The sequence below is a fragment of the Podarcis cretensis genome (assembly GCF_951804945.1).
Source record: "Podarcis cretensis genome assembly, chromosome: 2".
NCBI lineage: Eukaryota > Metazoa > Chordata > Lepidosauria > Squamata > Lacertidae > Podarcis > Podarcis cretensis.
The window spans coordinates 504,274-529,296 of NC_137171.1; the positions used below are offsets into that span (position 1 = coordinate 504,274).

Sequence of the window (25,023 nt, forward strand, 5' to 3'; positions counted from 1 at the left end):
CATGGAAGACCAGACCTCCACAGTTACCTTAGAAGCTCTGAGAAGTATTTGTACATTATGATAATGGTATGAACATTGTGGTTATAGTTGAATCCTGTGGTACTTCACCACTAAGTCAGAACTATAACCTGTGAACTGAGCAATATGATTTCTCTAGAGCAAAAACTGGAATCAAGGTTAGTTACTGCAGTGCTCCTGTCGAGACACTTCTTGCATAATGTCTGTGGTGCAATTGATAATGAGTAACATACAGGAAGCCCTCAACCTTTGCAGGGGTTGTGTGCCGAACATTGCGCCTGAAGCCAAAATCATGTATAGCCAAAACTCATTGGCTGCAATGGTGGGTGGGATTGCCAAAGTTTTTTCCTCCTTTCTGCCCCCTTTTTATCTGCAGTGGTACCTCGGGTTAAATACTTAAGTTGTTCTGTAGGTCCGTTCTTAACCTGAAACTGTTCTTAACCTGAGGTACCACTTTAGCTAATGGGGCCTCCTGCTGCTGCTGCGCCGCCGGAGCACAATTTGTGTTCTCATCCTGAAGCAAAGTTCTTAACCCGAGGTACTATTTCTGGGTTAGTGGAGTCTGTAACCTGAAGCGTCTGTAACCTGAAGCATTTGTAACTCGAGGTACCACTGTATTTGTTAAAGTTTTGCCAAGCGTGTAAAGCTGAATGTGCGCAAATTAAATGTGTGCAGGTTTCAGGATTACTGTACATCCCTACTCTTCTCCCTCTGGGACCTTTTGCACACAACACATGTGCTCTGCTACCTAGCTACAGTCCTCCTTGCAAATTACCTGTGCTGGGTTCTTTTTTTGATAAAGGGTGTGTGGGTGTGTGAAGATATTTGCATATGACCCGTCATACAACTTTATCCCAATTTCCTATCTAATATAACTTTTGATGTAATTAGGAATTACAATAAAATACAGTTAGAGTATTAAAATTCTGCAAAAATAGAATTAAAACAAGCACACTTTTCAAATAGAGGAACTTATCCATATGTTTTATTAGCTGCTTCTTCTTTTAAAATTAAAGAAGAGAATGAAAAATACAGAATAGATTTCATAATAGCTTTCCTACACCCCTCCCAGTTTGGTGTCATATGCAGATTTGATCAGGATGCCCTTGAGTCCATCATCCATCATCATCAACGACTTGGATGATGGACTCAAGGGCATCCTGATCAAATTTGCAGATGACACCAAACTGGGAGGGGTGGCTAACACCCCAGAGGACAGGATCATAAGTTTTTTTGACAGAATTACAAGCCTGGTAGATGAAGGGAACGCAGTGGATGTAGCCTACCTTGATTTCAGCAAGGCATTTGACAAGGTGCCCCATGATATTCTTGTAAAGAAGCTGGTAAAATGCGGTCTTGACTATGCTACCACTCAGTGGATTTGTAACTGGCTGACTGACCGAACCCAAAGGGTGCTCATCAATGGTTCCTCTTCATCCTGGAGAAGAGTGACTAGTGGGGTGCCACAGGGTTCTGTCTTGGGCCCGGTCTTATTCAACATCTTTATCAACGACTTGGATGATGGACTCAAGGGCATCCTGATCAAATTTGCAGATGACACCAAACTGGGAGGGGTGGCTAACACCCCAGAGGACAGGATCACACTTCAAAATGACCTTGACAGATTAGAGAACTGGGCCAAAACAAACAAGATGAATTTTAATAGGGAGAAATGTAAAGTATTGCACTTGGGCAAAAAAAATGAGAGGCACAAATACAAGATGGGTGACACCTGGCTTGAGAGCAGTACATGTGAAAAGGATCTAGGAGTCTTGGTTGACCACAAACTTGACATGAGCCAACAGTGTGACGCGGCAGCTAAAAAAGCCAATGCAATTCTGGGCTGCATCAATAGGAGTATTGCATCTAGATCAAGGGAAGTAATAGTGCCACTGTATTCTGCTCTGGTCAGACCTCACCTGGAGGACTGTGTCCAGTTCTGGGCACCACAGTTCAAGAAGGACACTGACAAACTGGAACGTGTCCAGAGGAGGGCAACCAAAATGCTCAAAGGCCTGGAAACGATGCCTTATGAGGAACGGCTAAGGGAGCTGGGCATGTTTAGCCTGGAGAAGAGGAGGTTAAGGGGTGATATGATAGCCATGTTCAAATATATAAAAGGATGTCACATAGAGGAGGGAGAAAGGTTGTTTTCTGCTGCTCCAGCGAAGCAGACACGGAGCAATGGATCCAAACTACAAGAAAGAAGATTCCACCTAAACATTAGGAAGAACTTCCTGACAGTAAGAGCTGTTTGACAGTGGAATTTGCTGCCAAGGAGTGTGGTGGAGTCTCCTTCTTTGGAGGTCTTTAAGCAGAGGCTTGACAACCATATGTGAGGAGTGCTCTGATGGTGTTTCCTGCTTGGCAGGGGGTTGGACTCGATGGCCCTTGTGGTCTCTTCCAACTCTATGATTCTATGATTCTATGTGTAGGGATGATGTAGGTGAAACCCTGACCAGCACCCAGTATCTTGTCCCTGAAACACCCATTCTCTCTTCTGCCTTCTCTGCCTCCCGGGGGCTCTTTAGCAGGCGCCTGTCCTGGAATCAGCCGCTTGCCATGAACGCCAGAGAAAATCCTGCAGCTGAAGCCCCCTAGGCAGCAAAGTGCCCTTGGATTGCTGCTTGGCCCTGGAGAGATAAACAAACCCAGATCATTACTGCTTGATAATTTTTGAACCAGAACAGCTGTGGCAACAAAAAATGTTGGCGGCAGCATCTCCCACACCCACAACTTGGGGAGGAAATATTCCTGAGGAAGGCTTTCTTCTTATCAGATCTGGGCAAATTTTCCAGGTTTGGCCTCTATCTTGTCCCAAGAGTTTTGCCTCTTCAGCAAAACTGTGGGTGAAGCAAAGGCCTGACTCTCTGGCGTTCCTCATCCTCTGCAGGCTTCTCATTTTCTGCAAGCCACATTCGGTGGGTGGGACTGTCCCCCCCCCCAAAGTTCAAGGATAATAATAATATTATCATAATTTATTATTTCTACCCTGCCCATCTGGCTGGGTTTCCCCAGCCACTCTGGGTGGCATCTAGCAAAAGATTAGAAAGGATTTAGACCCAAAGTGGAAAACTCTTATCCCGTTTATTCCCCTTAACACAGATTAGATGTTTAAGTACAAATTGGAGTTGGGCTCCTAGCATAGGAGGCTCCTTTTTGTTTCCCTCTCTCAAAGAGTGGATGGGCCTTTAGCAGCTAGATGTCCATGAGGGATTGGAGCAAATAGCACTTTCAGTGACCGGTTGAATCTTCTCCTGCTTTCCATCTGCTACTTGAGCAGAACCTATCAAAGTGGGGAGAGCAGTCTTAACCACACCTGCACCAGACATCGAAAGTGTTTTTATACCACATAGTGGCTTCCGTCACACTCCTGGAAACTGCAGATCATTCTTAGGAGAGCCCTATTCTCTGCACAGAACAGCAACCCCAGAATGGTTTTCATAATCCATCCCTGTTCCCAGGATTCTTTGGGGTAAGCCATGCCTGTTAAAGAGCAGCCTTACAACAGCCCTGGTGCTCCAATTGCTCCAGTTTGTACTTAAACATCTAATCTGTGTTAAGGGGAATAAACGGGATAAGAGTTTTCCACTTTGGGCCTAAATCCTTTCTAATCTTTTGCTAGAAACCACCCAGAGTGGCTGGGAAAACCCAGCCAGATGGGCAGGGTAGAAATAACAATTCCTGGATAATTGGTGGGGTGTGTTTCATAGTTCCTCAAACAACTTTTGAAATAATACTGAGTTTGTTGAAATGTGCCTGGCTAATTTCAAACATGGCTAGGAAGCCACAAGAGGTGTTAGCTAAGGCTTCAAGTTTTTTTCTCTGCGTGCCGAAGACATTGGAGTCTCCTCTTCCTTGCCCTTTGCCTTCACTATGTATCCCTGCCGAAACATCTGCAATTCTTCCAAACACCCAGCTTCTACACTTCAGTTATGCAAATGTTATGCAGCTTATTCTAAGCACAGTTATTATGTCCCCCCCCTTCCCGGCACACTTAGTATTCCATGTAGCCCCCCAAATAGCATTCCTTTGTGTAACTGCTTCAGCTAATACTAAATGGAATGTAATAGACATGCACATGCATGCCCTAGGGATCAAATGTTCCACGAGGAGTTTGTCCATAAACAGCTAATTAATCCTATTAATACAAGAGATTAATTTCCATTATTAAATATCTCATGTAATAGCCTCCTTCATGCATTGCTAAGAGTACAGGGGCAGAACCTGATGTTAAACACATTACATGCAAAGCACTTGATCTGTTGCATGCTGACATCTAAATTCAGTTGGAACTTTGCCCAATCCATGCTGTGGATGGCAGCCTTAATATAACTAGACGCCAACTCTTTTACAATGTCCTAAATTCCTTCCATAATAAGGTTATTTCCAGTGAGGTGTATTATTTAAAACCTCTGCCCATTTTTTAATGAAACAGGCACCTACGGTAATTTACTCCATTAGCTATTCCAAAGAGAATTCTTTTTGCTTCTTTTGTCAGCATTTTTTGAAAAATAAATAAATAGTTGGGGGCAGTTGTAAGATTACTAGCTAACCTCTCCTCACATATCTATGTGGAACAGATTCAAAAGGGATGATGGAATACCAGGGAGTTGTATAATTTCGCTTATACATGGGATTGTTCCTTTTTTGTTTGTATGCACAATTGTAGCACAAATGGTAAATGTCAAAGCTTGAATTGTGAACTTGCTGAGATAAAGGTTTGAATTTGTATTTTTTAAAAATAGGTTTGGTTTTAGAAGGGTATCTTTTGTAAACAGAAGAGGGACTGAGCATGTAGGCTTGATTCCCAAACTTACCTCTCATTCACTAGCTAGCGTTTAATCCTGGTTTTTGTGTTTGAAACAGAATTGGCGGCGACCATCTGTGACAACTGCATCCTGTCGTGTGTGCGGACGGCTTCAGTGGCTGTGGCCCATGTCCTGGACACCAGATAGAAGAGTTCTGGGGAACAGGAAACTCAGCCTTCCCTCCCCAATTGGGTGCGCGCTGGATGTTTTGGACGGCAACTTCCATCAGCCTCAGCCAGCACTATGCTGGGTCTGATCAGAATTGTAGCACAAAACATCTGGTGGGCTCCAGGTTTTTTGGGGGGGACCAATAGATTAAACTATTTGCCTTTCAGTTGGTTGATTTGCGTGGGGGTTGTGTTGCGGTTCATTGCGCACGTGGGTGGAGCTTACATGAGTCCACTCTGCCCACTCTGCCCCGCCCCCCTCCTGTTCTGCTTCTTCCCCCTTTTCCAGCCACTTTGAGGTCATAGCAATGCAGTCATGCATGATCACACATGCTTTGAATGCACACAAAGTGGTTGTTTCCTGTACTTTTCTTTTTCTCTTCTTAAAAAAAAAATAAGCATGTGAGAAGGGGAATTGGAGAAAGATGAAAGTATGCAGTAAACAATGAATGAAGCAACTGCAGGGGTTGCCAACATGTCACCCGGGGGTGGGCTGGGTGCCCACCAGTACCTTTGATGGTGCTGCCACCTGGCCTCTCTGGCCGTTTTTCTCCTCTGCCTCCTTCCAGCACCCCATGGCTTCCCCAGGCCGCTTCCAGTTGCCTCAGGAGGAGGAGGCAGGGGGCACCATTTTCTGTTTTGCCTCAAGTGGCAAAATGTCTTGGGCCAACGCTGCTGGTAGCCATACAATACACGTTTATCTTAAATGAGCCAGGCCCTGTGGTGACAGCCAGATTGGGGGGAACTCAGTTTGTGCTTATCTTGGGGATGAGAAACTGGAGAGCAATTTGTGCCTCAGATGAGCAGGAAATGTTATGCCAGCTGGCCCTGCCTCCCTGCCCTCTCTCCAAGGTTAAAGGCAAGCTGAACAGAAGACTTGTTTTCTTTTTTGTTTCTCTCTCTACCACAGGGACTGACGATTTGAAAAGATGACCAGGTGTTACTACAACGAGACCATTGAGTTCTTCTACAACAACAGTGGCAAGGAGCTGTCCCGAGTGTGGAGGAACAAGGATGTTCTGGTGGTTGTTCTGGGCCTGACGGTCAGCATCATTGTGCTTCTCACCAACCTGCTGGTCATTACAGCCATTGCGATCAACAAGCGCTTCCATTATCCGATCTATTACCTGCTGGGGAATCTGGCTGCTGCCGACCTCTTTGCCGGCATTGCTTATTTGTTCCTGATGTTCCACACGGGACCCAACACAGCCCAGCTTTCTCTCAAGACTTGGTTTGTCAGGCAAAGCCTCCTGGATACCAGCCTGACAGCCTCTGTGGTCAACCTCCTGGCCATTGCGGTGGAGCGACACCAGACAGTGTTCACCATGCAGCTCCATAGCAAGATGTCCAACCAGCGAGTCATAATTCTCATTGTCTGCATCTGGCTAACAGCTCTGCTGCTTGGCCTCATCCCCTCGTACGGCTGGCACTGTCTGTGTAGCCTGAAGGACTGCTCAAGGATGGCTCCGCTCTACAGCCGAAGGTACTTGACCTTTTGGGCCATCTCCAACCTCTTCATCTTCCTCATCATGGTGGTCGTCTACACTCACATTTTCATCTACGTCAAGAGGAAGATGGCTCGCATGTCCAGGCACACCAGCTTCCATCCGCGTTACAGGGAGACCATGATCAATCTCATCAAGACAGTTATCATTATCCTCAGTAAGTAAATGTCTCATCAGACCTCCAGTTTCTTTGCAGTCAAGAATTTCTTTCTGGGAAAGATGCAGATGCAGACTACTTGCTTCTGCTGACACCTTCCTTGGCTATGGATTGGTAGGTGTCCCTTGTTGTTGGCTGTTTGAAATGCCAGCTTCAAGGAATGAAAATGAATGGAGAATATCTCTGTTCTAGACAGAGATTAGCTTGGTCTGTTGGTTACAATCTCAACATATAATGCACCAGGTTTATCCTTCGGTGGGTCTATCCCAAGGATTGCCTTCTGGTGGCCCATAAACTAGAAATGAGAGATGATCCCCGTTCGAATCTGGCTTTAATAATAATAATAATAATAATAATAATAATAATAATAATAATAATATATTATTTGTACACTGCCCATCTGGCTGCGTCTCCCCAACCACTCTGGGTGACTTCCAACAAAGATTTTAAAATACATTAAAATGTCACACGTTAAAAGCTTTGCTAAACAGGGCTGCCTTCAGGGAAGCCACCCTTTGAACCCACTCATCTCCAAACCAAGGCAAGGTTTTATGCCTTTAGCAGATTATGTCAAGATAGTCACTCATGCCAAATTGTCACCTAGATTATCTGAAACAAGCCTCAGTGAACCCCTGGCTCGTGCACACCCAGGGGTTTATTTTGCAAGGCAACAGACATTTTGTCTGGCAAAATACACTTCTGTCCCCCAGACCACAGTCTTGGAATGTACAGCAATCCTGAGAATATAAACATTATTTTTTTATCTGTCCTTATCCATCTTTTCGTCTCTTTGCAGTCTCCCTTTGAAATCTATAGTTTAACCCTTGATAGTTTATAACGGTGGTTACTGGGGGATTTACATTACAAATTGTACTAGTCCACACTGTTCTTTTTCTTCCTCTACCCGGCCTTATTTTAGTTGAGTCTACTACACCCTTACTTTAGTTTTCTGTGGGTTTAAATGGTGGTGGAAGAACTTGCTTCTGTAACTCTTACCTGCCAGGAGGTAATTCTTACTCTCCACAGGCAACTAACTGGTTTGATAATTTCAAGACTGACTTCCAGAAGATGTACATTATGCCACCCTAGATCTTCCCATGTGTCTGCATGCATACTCTTGGGATGATCAAGGTCTTACTTATTTTCATCTCTGTTTAACCTTTTGGTCTTCAAAAGAGTATTGATGGCCCTCCACAAAGTGTGCATGGAGTCCCCCACTAGACTTTGGTTGAGTTTGTGCTCTCCTCTTTCCATGTTTATCCTTGTAGTGATCAGCTGCTGGCTTGTGTTTCTCCAAATGATTCTCCAAGATGACCAGTTCACAGGGCTACTGAAGTGTGCAGTGGCTGGCTTTGCAATGCCTGGGCTAAGAAGTAAAGTGGGATCCATGCCATCCATTGATTAAGTGTGCAGGGGCCATGTTGCATCAGAGTTGGGTCCCCAGCTGTTGTTGGACTACAACTCCCATTATCCCTAGCTAGCAGGAAGCATCTGTGGTGATGTGGGCTTTTGAATTAGTGACTTTCAAGACATAAAGCCAAGTTAGCATGAATTGAAAGAGCCAGCTACTATGATTCACCCCAGAAGTGGCTAAGCTTTTTCTTCTTTTTTCTGGTGGGGTGGTGCACATAATATTTGACTTTGCCCAAAGGAAGCAGGGCTGGAATTGAGCCAGGCCTTGACAGGGTTGCACAAGAGAAGTCTGCCAAAGTTTGGCTCCCCGAGGGCTTGGAGGGAGTCAGGAGAACGCTGTCAGGCCCCCTGCTGTGTGGATGCAACATCTTGGCTGTGTGTTGGCACGTGTGGATGTGTGACAGGATCTCCCTGAGGTCTTGGAATGGCCAGATGATGATGATCTGAGGAATGTATGACAGGACCAGAGGGGAAATGAATTTCATTCTTCACGCAGAATAGCTTTTCCTCAGAGGATAAAGCTTTAGGAAGCGGATAGCCAAACTCTGTAACCACACTGATTCTTTGAGAATACTGGCTTTAGCAGCTTTCCCCTTGGAATAGTTAAGGATGTCCACAGGCCCGGCTCCAGGTTTGGGATGAGCCAAGCTGTGGTGCTGTGTCTAGCTGTACACTGGGAGCAGAGCCAGCCTTGCTCCTGGTGGTGCCAGCCAGTCCAGAGGGCCCCACCCCTACTCCTCGCCAAATGAGCCTCATTGACGACGGCAGCAGGAGCAGCATGCCCTGCTGGTTTTTGTGCCGCCAGACGGAGTGGTGGTCCCATATCTTCATTCAGTTCTTTGCTCCTATTGCTGCTTTAGAGTGAGGGTGGCCAATGAGGGTGGCCAAGGGGCGGGGGGGGGGGGGGATCAGGACTTTTTAAACTAGGCAGCCAGAGCTAAAATGAGCAGTTAACCAGGAGGAGAAATGCGAAGTTCAAATTCAAGAGATGCAAAAGTTGTATTATGTTAGTTACATGATGTCCAGGCCCCTGGAACTGGGGATAGTCGTCGGATTTAGTGCCATCAGTGTATAGTAAGCCCACAACTTACACAAGGGTTACTTTCTGGGGATCACAACCAAAGCCAAAATCAAAACCCACTGGGTCAAGGGCAGGTGGGATTGCCAAAGTCATTTTTCTCAAAGCTCTGCCCTTAGGGTTTTGTTTTGTTTGGGTTTTTTTGCCACACACATAAAGCTGAATGTGTACAAGTTAAATGTGTGTAATTTGCAGCCTTATTGTAAAGTAAAAAGCTAAAGGACCCCTGGATGGTTAATTCCAGTCAAAGATGGCTATGAGGTGTGGCACTCATCTCACTTTCAGGCCGAGGAAGCCGGCGTTTGTCCACAGACATCTTTCCAGGTCATGTGGCCAGCAGGACTAAACCGCTTCTGGTGCAACAGAACACCGTGATGGAAACCAGAGTGCACAGAAATGCTGTTTACCTTCCCACTGCAGTGGTACCTATTTATCTACTTGCACTAGTGTGCTTTCGAACTGTTAGGTTGGCAGAAGCTGGGATGGAGCAACAGGAGCTCACCCTGTCATGTGCATTTGAAACACCAACCTTCCGATCAGAAGGTTCAAACCACAGCACCACCTGCGTCCCTAGGTTTACTGTACTGTGTATCAAGCCTGTGGCCTGCCAGCTGTTTGCTTTGCATTGCACCACCAGCAAAAGCCGAAGATTCCCCAGGAATTTATAATGCACATTTTGTCTGGGGATGAAACAAGTGCTGTTATATATACTGGAGCTTCATTTTCACCTAGGGTAGGTGAAAACCTAGTACTTATCGGGAACAGTGAGGAGGTTTCGAAGGAAGACAGTCCTGGCGTGATGGTGCTCAGGCATAAGAAACCGGTGGGTTTGTGCCCCTCCATCCCTCCCTCATCCCACAAGCCACTTGCAGAGAGGACTTGCTTCCAGGACAAATGTGGAGGCGGCTGGAACTGATTAACTGAATGTGATGGTGTGGTACTGCCTCGTAGGTGAGCCGCTGAGCAAAAAGTAAAATTAAAAAATAGGTGGGCACAGATATGCTTTTTATAGCATCCTTTGGGTTTCCTCATTTCCCAGTTCATATCACAAGTACAGTGGTACCTCTGGTTAAGAACTTAATTTGTTCTGGAGGTCCATTCTTAACCTGAAACTGTTCTTAACCTGAGGTACCACTTTAGCTAATGGGGCCTCCCGCTGCTGCCGCGCCGCCACTACACAGTTTCTGTTCTCATCCTGAAGCAAAGTTCTTAACCCGAGGTACTATTTCTGGGTTAGCGGCGTCTGTAACCCGAAGCGTCTGTAACCAGAAGTTACATGTACCATTGTACATGATGGTGTAAGTCTTAAGTTTTTGCAAGCAAGGACAGAAGATGTAGTTGCTTTGACAACCTCCAAATACTTGTGTGGATGCTGGGCTTTGCCTGCTGTCTTTATTTTGACTTATGACCAGCTGAGTGGACAGAAGTGAAACAAATTCAAATGAACAGAGAGGCTAACATAGATTTTTTGGGGCGAGTACATGCACAGGGACTCATGCAAGTGGGTTCTGCATGTGCCACTTGTGTCCTCCATTTTTCAGGGTACATAATATGATCAGACCCTGAGCACCTTGGAGTGCGCATGTTTAGATCCTGTGCAGACACCACCTCAAACATGTGGAAGCTGGGCAAGGGACCAGCAGGTGCAATCCGTATTTCCTGCTGTATTTGTCTCTCTGCTTCCGCTCCCCTTCTCATGCCCTCTGCACTTTTTGCCATTCTGCTCCTTCCGCCTGGGTCCTCTGCTGCTGCTGCAGTGACAGCACCTGCTCCTGGTTCTTCAAGCTGTCTCCAAACTCCCCTTGTCTGCATCATTTTCTCTGGACCACCAGAGGCTCACTTTGCGCGGCTTGCTTTGTTACTTCTTACCATTCTCCCTTTCCAAGAGCAGAGGCTGTCATTTAACCACAGCAGCCCTGTGTGTAATATGGTTAGGCTGAGCGACGGGATGCCCTAGGCCACCGGGCAAAGTTCATAGCCAAGTGGATTTTGAAAAGGGCTATGCAAAGGCAGGGCAGGGGAGGCTGTTTCTCTGTTCTTTTTCAGTATATTTGTTTTAAGGTTTCCCCTGTTTATTTCAGTGGGCAATCCTAACAGGCTTCTGATGCCCTGATTTTGGTGTTCGCCATCCAGATGGCAGGAACATTGCAAACTTGGACTACTTGCTACAAGCCACAATACCTGCCAAATTGCAGGTACAAAGAATCCCAGTTTTATAGGCAGTTTAAAAAGGTGTACAAACACAGTCCAACTGTTATCTAAACTGTATAGTGTTTCCAATCTTTCACTTTTACTTTTCTTCTTTTGTGCCCTCTTTGTGAACTGTACACAGTGGGCCAGACTCTTTCCATAACAAAACATTGCTGCAAATAAAAGTAAATGGGAAATGATTTTTTGGGGGTGCGTGGGGGGTTGGGTGGATGGGATTTTATTTGTTTTTATTCAAAACAAAGCAGGGCTCTTTTCATTTTTCAGTTCATTTTTAAAATAAATACACACCCCTGGATTTTGATGTTTGGGTTTCACACACTGAACCACCCCCACCCGTGCTTTCTGGACCCTTTCTCCAGGGAATAGCGATCTCCCTAGAAAGGCTCTGCAGGGTCCTCAGGAAGATAGTAAATGGAGACGGACAAGCTCTGCTCTGAGCCAGAGGGCCACTGCTGCCGCCGTGGTGACACATTTTCACTTGTTCCTGTCAAATTGGTACTTGTGACGGATGTTTCTCCTCCCCAGAACAGTAGAAGGGGAAGTAAACTGAGGTGTGTCTCAATGAGTGCTGTGAATTCATGTAGGGCATGTGGGGGCTGGATCCAAGGATTCCACATCCGGCGGGGGCGACGACACATTTTGACTGGTGGGTGGAGTTCAGGCCTGGCCGTTACTCTACGGCAGGCTTCCTCAAACTCAGCCCTCCAGATGTTTTGGCCTACAACTCCCACGATCCCTAGCTAGCAGGACCAGTGGTCAGGGATGGTGGGAATTGTAGTCTCAAAACATCTGGAGGGCCAAGTTTGAGGAAGCCTGCTCTACGGGAAAACTGCCCTTTAGAACATGCCCCCCATAGCAATGGAGGAGGCGGAGGCATTCCATGGCAAACCCAGCAGGGAAAGTGTTCCTAGAAGATAGAAAGCATGAAAGTACTCCTGCCTCATTGTCACTATTTTAGTGCTGTTGTTTCTTCCCTTGCCTTGGATCCTGGATCCTAAGCCCTTTAAGTGGGGGACATGGTCTTACAATCTGCTTGCCTAGCTTCATGGATGGATGGATGGATGGATGGATGGATGGATGGAGAATTCAGTTTGGCTCCATGATATGGTCATGGAATAGCTGTTTTCTGTCTTTGAGATACTGTAGATGAGACTCTACACCAGTCTCTCCCAGCCCAGTGTCCTGCTGATGGGAGCTGTAGCGCAAAGCGGCTGGCACACTGGGTTGGGAATGGCTGCTCTACACACATCCTTTCTGCAGTAGAGGCTGCAAAGAAGAGGCCAGAAGTCTCCGCTTCCATTTTCAGTTCCATTATGTCCAAACCGTCAACTGTTGTTAATTTTATCTATGGTTTTTTAAAGCCAGCTGCTTCATTGTCTTGCTTCAGTAAACCATTTTGAAGATTAACCTCTTTTAACCTCTTGATGGATAGTAACTGGCAAGTTGCGCTTTCTACTGTATAGAAATAGTCATGGTACCTGCTTACAGGGTCACATGTAGGTGCTGCTAAAGGTGCATGAATAAAGGCACCTTTATTCATTCTTTATTCATTCTTTATTCATTCTCTCAAACCAATAAAACTCTCTGTGATGACCAGTGACAAGAATCCCTTCTCTAGAGGTTTTTTTTTTGGGGGGAGGGGTGTTATGTATGGTGTTATCCTATCTGGCTGGGTTTGTATGAGCTTTTAAGACACCTCATGCAGCTAGGAACTTCACAAAGGAAGAATGATCTTGACCTTTCTTCTGGAGAGGACGGGTGGAAAGTTTTCAGATAAAACCTTTTGCTGGATGACAGTGGTTTGTGCACTGCTTTAAGCAGACTTCTAGTTAAATACACCTCATAATCAGAGTTAAAAATATTAAAGGAGTCAGTATTCTGATCACTATAGTTTTACAGTTACAAAAATTGTGTGTTTTTATTTGTTTTGGAAACATTACTTGGTGTGGGTGACTTGTTGAAATTAGCATTTTCCAAAAGCTGAAATGGGGCTGGAGAAATCAGATTCAGCTGGCGAACCTGATCCTGAGCTCCCTGAACAGACCACAAGGATGACATGAGGGTCACAGGCCTCCCTTGCTGTTTGCCTTCCAGCACAAGTGGATCCTGCAAGAGTATGTTTCAGTGCAGAGTGCTGCCCTTAGGGTTCCAGCTAGCCACGTCCTTGTCAGGATACGTACGCCATTCCATCCTGAAGCCCCCTTTGCCCTTTCCCCCTGGTTGCTTCCTTCCTCCTGGGCATGTGCTTGCCCTCGCTGAGCTCTGCTGTAAACCCATGCTCAGTCCTCATGGGGTAGTTTCTCCCCTTAATTTTTGTTTGGTATTGGTACTTCTGGAAACCTGGTGGCTTCCCCCAATTTGTAGATACTTCCCATGTTTATAGCTTGAGGCTGTCACCAGTTGAAACTCATCTGAGAAATTGTCTTAAGAGTCCTTTAGCCAGTTGACAGCACAGTTATGTACTTGGTGCCTAGAAAATTAGTGGTTTAGATCCCGAGGGTCCTGAGGAAGCATTTGTGTGTGAGACATTCAGTGCAGATAACATGTTCTTGAGCAGGAATGTGCTTGTTATGGTGCACTCCGTATGCTCCTTGGGGTGTGTGGGCTGACCCTTTTTGGGCTCCCTCCCTCCCTCCTTTCTTCCAAAGGAGAATCAGTTTGGTACACAAGCTGTAGGACAGCTTGACTTAATCCGATATGCAGGTGTTGATGGATGGGGCTCTCATGCCCTTGACTTTGGCATGCGGCTGGCTACCTGCTTTCTGCAACAGATGTATCCGCCTGCATGACCAGAATTTCAGAAAAGCCCAAGGTTGGATTTTGCTAAGCTCTTAGGCTCCTGTGTGCTGTGCTATCCTAAACAGTCGGCCAGAGGCTACTCTCTAGCTGTGCAGCAGTGGCTTTGGAAATGAAGGACCCTTGGATGAGTTCTGCTGGGGAAGCTGAGTGGTCGGGGTAGGGGTGGGCTGAAGCAAGAGGGGAGCTCCAGCTGTAATGAGCTCCAGCTGAGAACAGGGTGGTGTCCTGTAATAAACCTTGATTTGAGTAGAAAAGAATCACCAGGGAGGCTTGCATGGATATTTTTCATGCACAGTTATTTGTGTTTAGAGGAGCAGGGCAGATTGTTTGTGGTTTTGAGGGATGGTGATGCTTATTTTCATGTGGTCAAAAAGTTTCCTGGCTACTTTTGTGGAGGCACAAGATCCAGGTTTGAACATGTTTTCCCCTGGTCAGTTGGCAACCTGAGGATAAGGGGTGCAACTTTGCAGACCCTATTTTTGAGATAGATTCAACACTAAATATATATACTGTATAAAAAAGTAGTGCAAAAGCATCTCTTGATAAAGACCATGAAAGTCTGATAGCCATGAGAAGAGATGGAGAATTCTAGCCTTTTCCTCTTAAGGTTTACCCAGCAGCTGTCTAGGATCACCAGGAGAAGAAGACAAGGCTCCTGCAGCTTTTCATAATGACGTAGATGAGGGAATTTCTGCAGGTTTTGTCATTTTGAAGCATATTTACTCCACTCGTCAGCTGAAAAGGCTCCCAGAACAACTCACAAAGATCAGTAGTCAGGCAGCCCCCTCAAAAGTCATGACACAAAAGGAAAAAGGGATGGGGAGAGAAGCAGAAATGCAAGTTTAAGTAGCAGTTCTTTTAAAAGTTACAGTTCTTATTAGAACCAGCTGGGATGAAAATTGTTCATGTAGTCTAGTATGCTCTAGATCTTTTTAATTCTGAATTTTAAATTGCAACCTGCCCTGGGACCTGCTGGTGAAGGGCAGGTATTATTATTATTATTATTATTATTATTATTATTATTATTATTAAACAGCAATGGCTAGGCATCAGTTGAGAGAGGAATAGCCAGAGGTCCTGGCAGCTGAGCTGATGGGGTCGTCCTGTGCCCTTTCTCTGTGCTGAACTCTGATGGAATGACTGATGCAAGAATCTTGTTCTTAACTGGGGAATACCATTGAGGGCGGCTCCTCCTGCTGCTTTCAGAGCAGTGTGGGAGCAGGAGTGTGTGCTCATCCACCATGCAAGCATTTTCCACATTTTTTAAAAAAGTGCTGAGCATATCAAAGAAGTGTCCCACCCCTTGGAACCAGGAGGCCTCTGCTGATCTCTTCCAAATTCTAAAGAGATTCCTCTCTCCTGTTCTTAGGTGCCTTTGTTATCTGCTGGACCCCTGGACAGGTGGTGCTCCTCTTGGACGGCCTCGGCTGTGACAGCTGTGACGTGTTATCGGTGGAGAAATATGTCCTGCTTCTGGCTGAAATAAATTCACTCATTAATGCCATCGTCTACTCCTACCGGGACAATGAGATGCGCAGCACTTTTCGGAAGATTCTCTGCTTTGCCTGTCACAGGATGCCAAAGTACTCGCCTGCGTCGGTCAAGTCCAGCACCACAGAGCACAGGATATTGCCTCAGAATGGCCATCCAGTGATGGACTCCACACTCTAATCTGCCATTTTCAGGCTCCTTCATGCTGGTTGTCTGAAGCCAACTTTTTGGTAATCAATGGGAGACCAGCCTGTCTTGAGGCTAGAGACCATGGCTGCGGTGCAACTGGGAAAGCGCTGTGACCAAGGTTATCAGCCAGGGTCTGTAGGAGACATTGTTGTATCTGTGGATGAGGACAGCCATCTTGGTTTGTAGCACCCAACTGTGACGATGTGCGCCCCCCCCCCCCGACAGATGGTGCTGTATTGTAACTGTAGAGATCACATATCTGGGATGCAGTGACTATTCACAGAGCCAAGGAATGAATCAGCACACTTGCTTTGCATGACACCTTGAAAGGCACCTTAAAAATGCTGTTGTGTTAAGAACCTGTTCAAAACTGGTTTGCACCACAGCTGCTTCTTTCCCAAGCTAACAAGCAAGTCTCCCTCTGTCTGTTAACACTGGGGGGGGGGGGCTCTTAAGACAGACTCTTGTTTTTCTAGTTCTTTTAAGCACACAAATGTTTGGACAGTCTTTGAAAAATGGTGGAATGAAACCACCGGGATACCTGCCTTTCTGTTCTTGCGCAGTGCTGTTTTAAGCAAGCTGTCCTGAGGGGTGCCATCGCCTGCTATGTCAAGGTGCTTGTCTAGAATGTTTCTGTGTAGGGTGAAGAACTTTCTGTCCCCAGCCTGTTCAGTATTACTGCCTTCTTGGCACAGCCATTCTAGGGCTGAGACCCAAAAGCCCACATGCCTTCTGCTACTGCACAAACTCCCCAATAATCTGTTACAACCTCTACCCCCCTCTGTGTTTTATGCTCTTGGAGATTCCAGGTCAAGAAGGCCCAGTTGCCAGCTGTCCTTCTGGCAACATCCAAAGTAACAATTAGGCTGAATTAATGGTCCCATTCTATCTAGGAACAGACACTGCAGCAGCAATAGGCAAGAATTAAGCATGCCAAGAGCAATTATTCTTTTCTCTTTTTTTGAAGGTTGATGCTTAGAGGTGGAGTTTGGCAGCTTAGCTGACACTCAGATAGTGTGGTGCCCTCCAGGTGTTGTGGGACTACAGCTCCCATCATCCCTGCCCATTGCCCATGCTAACTGGGGATGATGGGATTTGATTTGTAGTCTCACAACTGGAAGGTCCTGTGTTGGCCACCCACCAGCTGATGACTGAATAGTTTAGCTTGCTAAGTATCATATTCTTCTGCCCAGGCTTTGTTTGCTCCCACAACTCATTTGCTGTAGGAAATGGACCCCCTGCATTGTTGAAAGAGAGGCATGATGCCCAGTTAGAGGGCTGGTTCCATCATGAGGTCTTGTCTGTAAAATGCCATTGTTTCCCCCCACAGGCTTGGCCTTGAGTTGCTTTAGAGTCACTGGGTGAAGAGTCAGTCAGCAGGTTTGCTCCTGTGCCTTGAATAATTGCATAGCAGGCAGAAGTTTGGTGGCTGAACTCAGCCCACCCCCTCAAGGAGATTACGATGCTAACTGTGCTTCAGCTTTTCTTCCAGATGTGCACAGTTGAACCCAGGTGTCCCAAAGCCAGCAGCCCCTATAAGCATTCACTCTTCTGAGTTGGCCCATCAACATGCAAAAATATGAGTTGGAAGAACCCATGCTTCTTTTCCACTGTGTAAATTTCACAATTTGCAATGCACACACCCCCCAACACCTTTTCTGGAAAACTGTGATGGGTTTTTTAATATATCATATATGCCAAGAATAAAATAATGTGTTGGTAGACGGACAAAAGTGATTGGAATAATATGGTTAGCCTGGACTGATGCGAAGGTGTCCTTCTCCCTTCTGCTCATGTTGCCACCTAAGCAGGGGAAGGGGGGAAACTGGCCGCTCCTCCTGCCTTTGGTAGCCACCTGACCTGCACCTATCAGCTGGTGGCACTTTTCATGGCATAGAGGTAAGACTGTTCCCTGTCAATGTCTGCAGAAGAAGCTGCTGTTAAAGGCACAGGATCAGTCCTCACTCCAAAGGGATGGTGAGCCTAGACCATTGTGTAAGTCAGCAAGTGTCTTATGTTGTGCATGCACAGGTGCACTCTGGAAGTTTTGTCCCTGCTGTGGTTGTGACTGGAAGAAGCTGTTCAGGGTGGGTAGAGAATGTCATGGGCTCCACCATTCATTCTCACCACTTTTCACTGTGGAAGGAGGCAGTGATTCTTACCAAAGCTGCGGCAGGAAGGGATTTATAAAAGCTGTGTTTTATTGCATACGTTGGTTGCCAATGCTGCTGCAGCCTCTAGGTGATGTACAATGCAATCTTAAAACAATCCAATATAACGGCGCAAATCAGAAAATGAACACGTGAGCCAAGCATCAGTTTACAGGAAGCATGATAATAAAAGACACTAAATACAATTATTATTATTATTATTATTATTATTATTATTATTATTATTATTATGAAAGGCTTATTCAAAAGGTGTGGGAGAAGTGGAAAGTCTTTGCCTGGTACTGAAGTAACGTTAGTTAAGTAATGCCAGGTGAGCTTCCTTGGGGAGAGCATGCTGCAAACTGGGCTGGGTGGGTGAGCCTCTGTAAATACCCCGTTCCCCCTCACTAAGGTTTAGCTTGGGAGCGCGCGCGCACACACACACACACACACAAACAAACATTGCTGGCTATTTGTTAAAGAGAAATCAGTTACTCCAAGGCAAACTGTATGACAAACTACATTTCAGTTGGCCCTGGAAGTAGGTTGAGCACTTGGCTCTGTCATAGGCTACTGGTGAGAGAGACTTGCCCAAAATATTTTTGTGAATGAGGCAAAATGATTAAAGGGGAAAGGGAGGGCTGACAATTCTCCATCAGGAGACAAGGACAGAATGCAGCCTTTCAACCTGGTACTCTCCAGGTGTGCCTCGTAGTCCCAACAGCATCTGGAGGGCACCAGCATGGCGAAGGAGCAGTGGAACTGAAACCCAGTACAAAGGGCAAATGCCGGGGGGGGGGGGGAGAGCTGGGCTGCAGTGGCAAGACAAAGGGAGGGCCCACTTTGACAGTAAAGTAGTGCAGGTGGAATGCAGCTGATTCCGTCCCCACCACTTGCACCTGTAAGGATAGGGAGCCTGTGGCCCTCCTTCCCCAGCCAGCTTGGTCAGGGGTGATGGCAGCTGCCGTCCGACACCACATGAGCTTCCCTCATCCCTGGTAGGCATTGCTAGCAAAGGGATGGGGAAAGAAGCAGCACTTGCCAGAGGGGAGAAGATGCCGCTGAAGGAAGGGCAGCCTTGTGGCAGCAGATGACATGGGTGAACTGCACTGAGAGCCTGCAGAACACATGGGGCTCCTCAACATCCAGCATGGCACAGGGCAAAGGAGATGCATGACAGCACAGCACTCTGCTGCCTTGCACATTAATGTTCCACCACCTGACACTGTCCTAGCTTAGTCAAGCTCTGTCCCTCTCAGTCTCTGTGTCTTCTGCTTGCGAATACTCCTTGGGAGACGGTTGGTTCCTACCAGTTCCCAAAGCTATTGCCCCCATTTCACTTAAAGCACAAACAGAGGGAACTGCCTTTGTCCTGCTCAGACTCTCCATCTAAGCTCAACTATGCTGACTGGCGGCTGCTTGTCTGTGTTTCAGGCATGAGAGATGAGGTGTACCTCATCTGCTGCTTTAGCCTTTTAACTGGAGGTGGCAGGGATGGGACATGGGACCGACCACCTGCAAAGCAGAGATTTTACCACTGAGCTGCAGCCCCTCCCCAGATTTTAGGTCCCATCATTCATACACTGGGTGCAACAGAGCAGGAGGATTTCCTAGACAAGCCCCACTGGAATGAACAGGAGCTGTGCAATACTGCTACCAGGCTATGGTGGTTTGATTCTATTAGTGTTTAATTGCTTTTTAATTACTACCCCCCCACTTATGTTTTTGGCTGTTTCTATCTGTAAGCTGTCTTGAGCCCCTGTCTGATGAAAAGGTGGGCTATAACTAAATAAATATAATAATGATAATCCAAAACTGAGCTGGAGTAGAGTCTAGGTACCATTAAGAGCAGGCAGATCAGCCCCGTGGGCAAATGACCCACTGGCATTTCCTCCCAGGGCAAACCCCACTGAGATGGATGGGATTGCTGGTCTTGTTCAGTTCACTTCCATTTCTGTTTAGAGGTGTGCAGGACAACTTCCCAGTTGATTGTGAAGTGACATCTTCAGTCAGCTTCCAGTCCTCAATCCCTCAAATGTTTGGGGCTCCTTTGAATGGCTGCTTAAGCAGGGCTGGAGCTATCAGAAAGTCTGGCTGGGGGACTAGTGCAGCTTGATGTTTAAAATGGAGTCCAGTTTGCTTTCTGGCACGGAAGTAAGAGCTGGATGTGGATAAAGGTAACTGGACAGCTGCTTACAAGAAACTGGCTGCGTTTTCTTCAGTCTCAAGAGTCTGTCATGGATGCTTGACAGTTGTGCACAGGGACAAATCTGCACAGGTTGCTTGGTGCTTCCACAAATGACCCTTGGAAAAATTAAGCTGATTACGCCAAACTGATTTTAGAAAGTCTCTTGTGTTTCTTTTCCAGATTACCTCATTTATTAACAGGACATGTGGACACTTTTAAAAGGTGTGCTGTTTGTGGGAGAGCCAAATGACCAGCTGCCTAAACCATGGCTCTCCACTGTTTGTGAATGGATCCTTGTAGTGAGAGATGAGCTACATTGTTCTCTCCCAAATACCTCACTTGGCTTTCAGGAGGGTCCAATGAGCAGTTTGTATTGCTTCTGGGACTGGAGAAGGAGAGCTCTCCAAGAGCCTTCTGACCTCACCCTTGCTCTGTTGGGCTGCAGATGTGGAACCAGAGGTGGGGAATCTCTGGCCCTCCAGATATTGCAGAACCACAACTCCCATCATCCCCCACCAACAGCCATGCTGGCCACAGCTGATGGAAGCTGGAGTTCAACAACATCTGGCAGGCACAGGCTCCCCACCACACTGACCAGCACACCTTCTCTGTGGCAACCCTTCCCACAAATTGCGCACAGCCCCACCTCTTCCTAGGCATTACAGGATGCTAATTTTTGAAACATTTGAGCTGTTGGAGCATAAATCAGGGGTTTCAAAAGCTACAGCCTCCGTTTAGTTCAGCTTCTCTTTACCTTGGGTTACATATGCTTCAGGTTACATACGCTTCAGGTTACAGACTCCGCGAACCCAGAAATATTACCTCGGGTTAAGAACTTTGCTTCAGGATGAGAACAGAAATCGTGCTCCGGTGGCATGGTGGCAGCAGGAGGCCCCATTAGCTAAAGTGGTGCTTCAGGTTAAGAACGGTTTCGGGTTAAGAACAGACCTCCAGAATGAATTATGTTCTTAACCCAAGGTACCACTGTATTTCATAAAGAAGACTGAGTTTGGGAGTAAAAGGGCTGCAACTGTTGTCCCCTCCTTCCTCCTGGATGATCTGCATACCCCAATAGCTCTATGACCAAAAGAAGTGGCATAAATAATATATCCAAATGCAGTTCCAGCTCTGAAAACAGAGAGCTGATATAGGTGTCAGGGTACCTTGTATATCAAGCAAGACCAGCAGATGATGCCAGATGTTGATTTACGGAAACACATGGGAGACATGAGGGACTTTCACCCACCACCTTGTCTGTAGAATTCCCTTACCTGTTTCCTCCTTTGCTTCTTGATCACATCAGCTCATCAGTCAGCATTTCTCCATTCAGATCCAAATGATGCTTCCAGGTGGGCTGTAGGGCAGGGGCAGAACATCTGCTTTGTATGCAGAAAGTCCCAGGTTCAATCCCTGGCTTCTCCAGGAAGGTCTGCCTGAAACTAGGGAGCCACTAGGGACAATATAGAGCTAGATGAACCAAGGGCTGACTCGCTAGAAAGCTGCTTTCTGCTTTCCTACGTGTCATATTTTGTGGGTCATTGACACTCAAAACTGGGGCACCAGAGAGAGACCTTACTTCCCCCTACACTGCTTGCTGATAACCCAGATAAACTAGAAGGATCAGCACAGCGCTGCCATTGTGAAACATTTATTGAAAAGTGCTCTGGATGCTTGTGGTTAACTGCCAGAAAAACACACACGCCACAGCTCCGGTCCATTGAGAAACACCATCCTCTGATCAGGAAGATCTCCCACGACTTCTTCCCAAGCCCATCCACCCTGCTGTATGGGAGCTTCATTGTAGTTTTTCTGTGGTGGGTGGGGGGATGCACTTTGCATTTGCTTGTGGGTAGAGTTAGGCCTTCTTGCTTTTTATGTCCCACGGGTCAGCAGTGGCACTGAAAATAGCTGCTTGGCACAAATCCAACCCTGCTGGTTGCTGGCCAGTGCTCTGAGCAGAAAAGGCATATGCTCTAAGGTACTATTAAAACAAATGATGCATCTTATACTTCTCTTCTTGGCTCTCTTTTCCTATGTGTAAACATTTAAGATTAGTTCTTGTTGAATTTCATTTGGTTGCTATCAGTCCACCTCTCAAATGGAAAACTATTTTGAACTTTCAAACTATCCTCTAAACCAGTGGTCCCCACGCTTCCCTCCCCCAGACCACTTGAAAATTGCTAAGGTTTCTTGGCAGACCACGTAATCCTCTCTGCCCCCGTTATAGCAATTGCAGTGCACGGTGCTAGGTGCTGCATGATTTCTAACTCTTATTTTTTTGCTTCTTTTATTTCTTAAATATTGTATGTTACTGTATTACAATTTGAATTCTATAGAATTTAAATTGTAACACAATATAAGTAATAAAATAAAAATATAATAAAAAGCAATATGAGTATTTAATGCAATTGATGTGCCAGCTTCCAGCTTCAACCACAAATCCACAGAGATGCCATGGATCACCTGAACGAAGCTCATGGGCACTGCCCTTTAGGAACCCTTGCTCTAACTAAACTGGCTGCAATTTCACCCCCTTTTGCCTCCCCTTCTTTGTTCAAGTAATTCATAAATCGATGGCTTACCTCCAGACCCAGTAACATACCTTGTCAATTCCAGATACCCTTTTAAAATAAAAGTGAATAAGTCTGAAGTAGGCTCCCTGTCACTCTCTAATTTTTGTAAACAGTGTGCCCATTCTAAGGCAGTTCTTTTGAACAAGGCCTGCTATCTTTTATTTCTACTATTCCCGGGTGTTTAACAGCACTCTGTCTCACACACAAAGGCAGCCAACTCCTCACATTTGTTCCTTGTGGCAAGACAAGGATTGTTGCTTGATTTCTGTCGGCAAGGCTGCTGTTAAAGTCTCAGGAGCAGGCCATGAAGAAAGCAGGCAAACCTCTTCAAAAAACCTTCCATCAAAAAGCATCCGTGTCATTCAAAAGTACCTAGCAAGCTGCTTTGTGGCACAATCCTGTGCATGTCTGAAACTTTGTAAATGGTGCGGAATCGCCCAAAGGGGAGAGGAAGGCCTGGGAATCCACAGAGGTGTGGATCATGTGCAGATCTGTGAGCTCAGGCTGCTGAGTGGTGCTAGAGCAGCATTTGAAGAAATAAAAATGGCAGTTTCTGTGTTTATTTAACAACTTGCTACAGCTCTGTGCACTCTTCTGTATTTTACAACACATTTATTTATAGCAATCTTCAAGTGACAACCCTGTAATAAATATTAGCAATGAAGCATTGCATGCCCTGTTTGTTTAAGCTTTGCCAAATGACGGTTACGTGCCTCTCCCATTAAGATTTTAAAACTTACACTGTCATGATAGCATTTTAAAGGTTTGTCCCAATACACAAAGCCTTTTTTATTTTTTAAAAACCCTCAGCCTGTGATTTGTTTTTACTGGAACCAAAGGGAATTAAGAAAAACAGACACAGATAAAACAATCTGCAGAAGGAAGACACAGACTGACAGCTGCCACTCACTGTAATGGGGTGGGGGGAGCTTTATGGAGTGGCTTGAATCTTTAATAAGATTCTCTTCCTGTATGGAATATACAAATTGTGATACAAAGGAAAGGGAAGCTAAAGGTTAAGGGGTTTTGTCCTTGAACAGTTGATGTTGTTGCTATAAGAACCTTTACCCAATTTTATATGCAGTATTTGGCTCTTACCTTCATTTGTTTTTATTAAACAAGAAAAAAGAAGAGAAGGGAGACGATCCCTGGATCTCCCCTTGCACCCTCCCTTCCCCACACGATCCCTTGCCTGCATCCATGGCCTGCTAGATCAAGTGCCGCCATGGGCCCAAGTAAATCAGATGCACATCCAAATGCACAGAGGGGGGTGGATGCTGTATGAAGCGCTACCAGCAAGAACCAGGTGCAAAAGACAGGATCATTGAGCACATTCCAGGTCTAGAAATGTGTTTCCATTGCCAGAATTGAAATGAATTTCAGCTTACTCCCAACTAGCTACCTGTTCCTATTTTAGCAACCTAATTTAGGTGGGAGAAAGTGTTGCTGCCATTGGGAGTCAGAACCTCTTGGCAGTCGACTGCAAATCACCCAGAGATCCACTGGTTGATCAAAATATATCTTCTACCCTGAAATAGAGGAATCTTCTCTGTAAAGCAGGACTCATGGACGCTGGTGGAACTGGGCTTATAGGATCAAAGGATTGTAGAGTTGGAAGGGATCCTGAGAGTCATCTAGTTCAACCTCCAAACATAATCCCTCCCCACCAGCTTGAGGTTGCAGCTAATTTATAATGGGGGCAGGACTTGAACCCTGAGTCATACTCCTAGCACAATGCTGCAAACAGTTATTGATGTCTCCGAAGAAATGGGTGTGGCAGGTAGGAAAACCCAATGGCATATGTCAGGTCTGGGGAGAAATTCTTTTCTGACATGAATAATTCAGTACACCTGAGTTCTGAGCCCCATAGGTCACAGCTGCGCCAAATGTTTAAAGCACCTGGCTTTCTCCAAAGAATCCTGGGAACTGTAGTTTACCCCGCACAGAGTTACAATGCACAGCATCTATAGCAAACTACCGGTTCCTGGATTTGGGGTTGGGGGGAGCCATGTGCTCTATGGTGCGGGTGGGACCTAGGAATCCCATAGAATAGAGATCAGTTTAGTTCAAAGGACAACACTATAGCCCCCCTTTGCCCCAAGAGGCTGCTTTTGATTCTGAAAAGGGAGAAGCAGGTGTGGCAGTAGGTCTAAAGTGATGCTCTCAGCAGGCTTCCTGTTGCTGCCTGGGCTTGCCACAAACTCTTCGCCTGTGATATTTATGACACCTGAATTTCAGGCTAGCCTACCCTGATTTACAGGCTGTGTAATTAT

General features: G+C 46.0%; 1 protein-coding gene across 3 annotated transcripts in view; it reads left to right on the forward strand.

The window, feature by feature from the left end:
• The window catches only part of LPAR2 (lysophosphatidic acid receptor 2), a 57,531-nt gene extending 37,727 nt beyond the window's left edge, over positions 1–19,804 (forward strand). For all 3 annotated transcript variants that reach the window (XM_079967855.1, XM_079967856.1, XM_079967857.1), the window contains 2 exons: positions 5,907–6,658; positions 15,529–19,804. In XM_079967855.1, the coding sequence (XP_079823981.1) occupies positions 5,926–6,658; positions 15,529–15,830 (1,035 nt within the window). In that variant the 5' untranslated portion in view covers positions 5,907–5,925 and the 3' untranslated portion in view covers positions 15,831–19,804. The remainder of the gene's footprint in view (positions 1–5,906; positions 6,659–15,528) is intronic.
• The last annotated feature ends 5,219 nt before the right edge of the window (positions 19,805–25,023 follow it).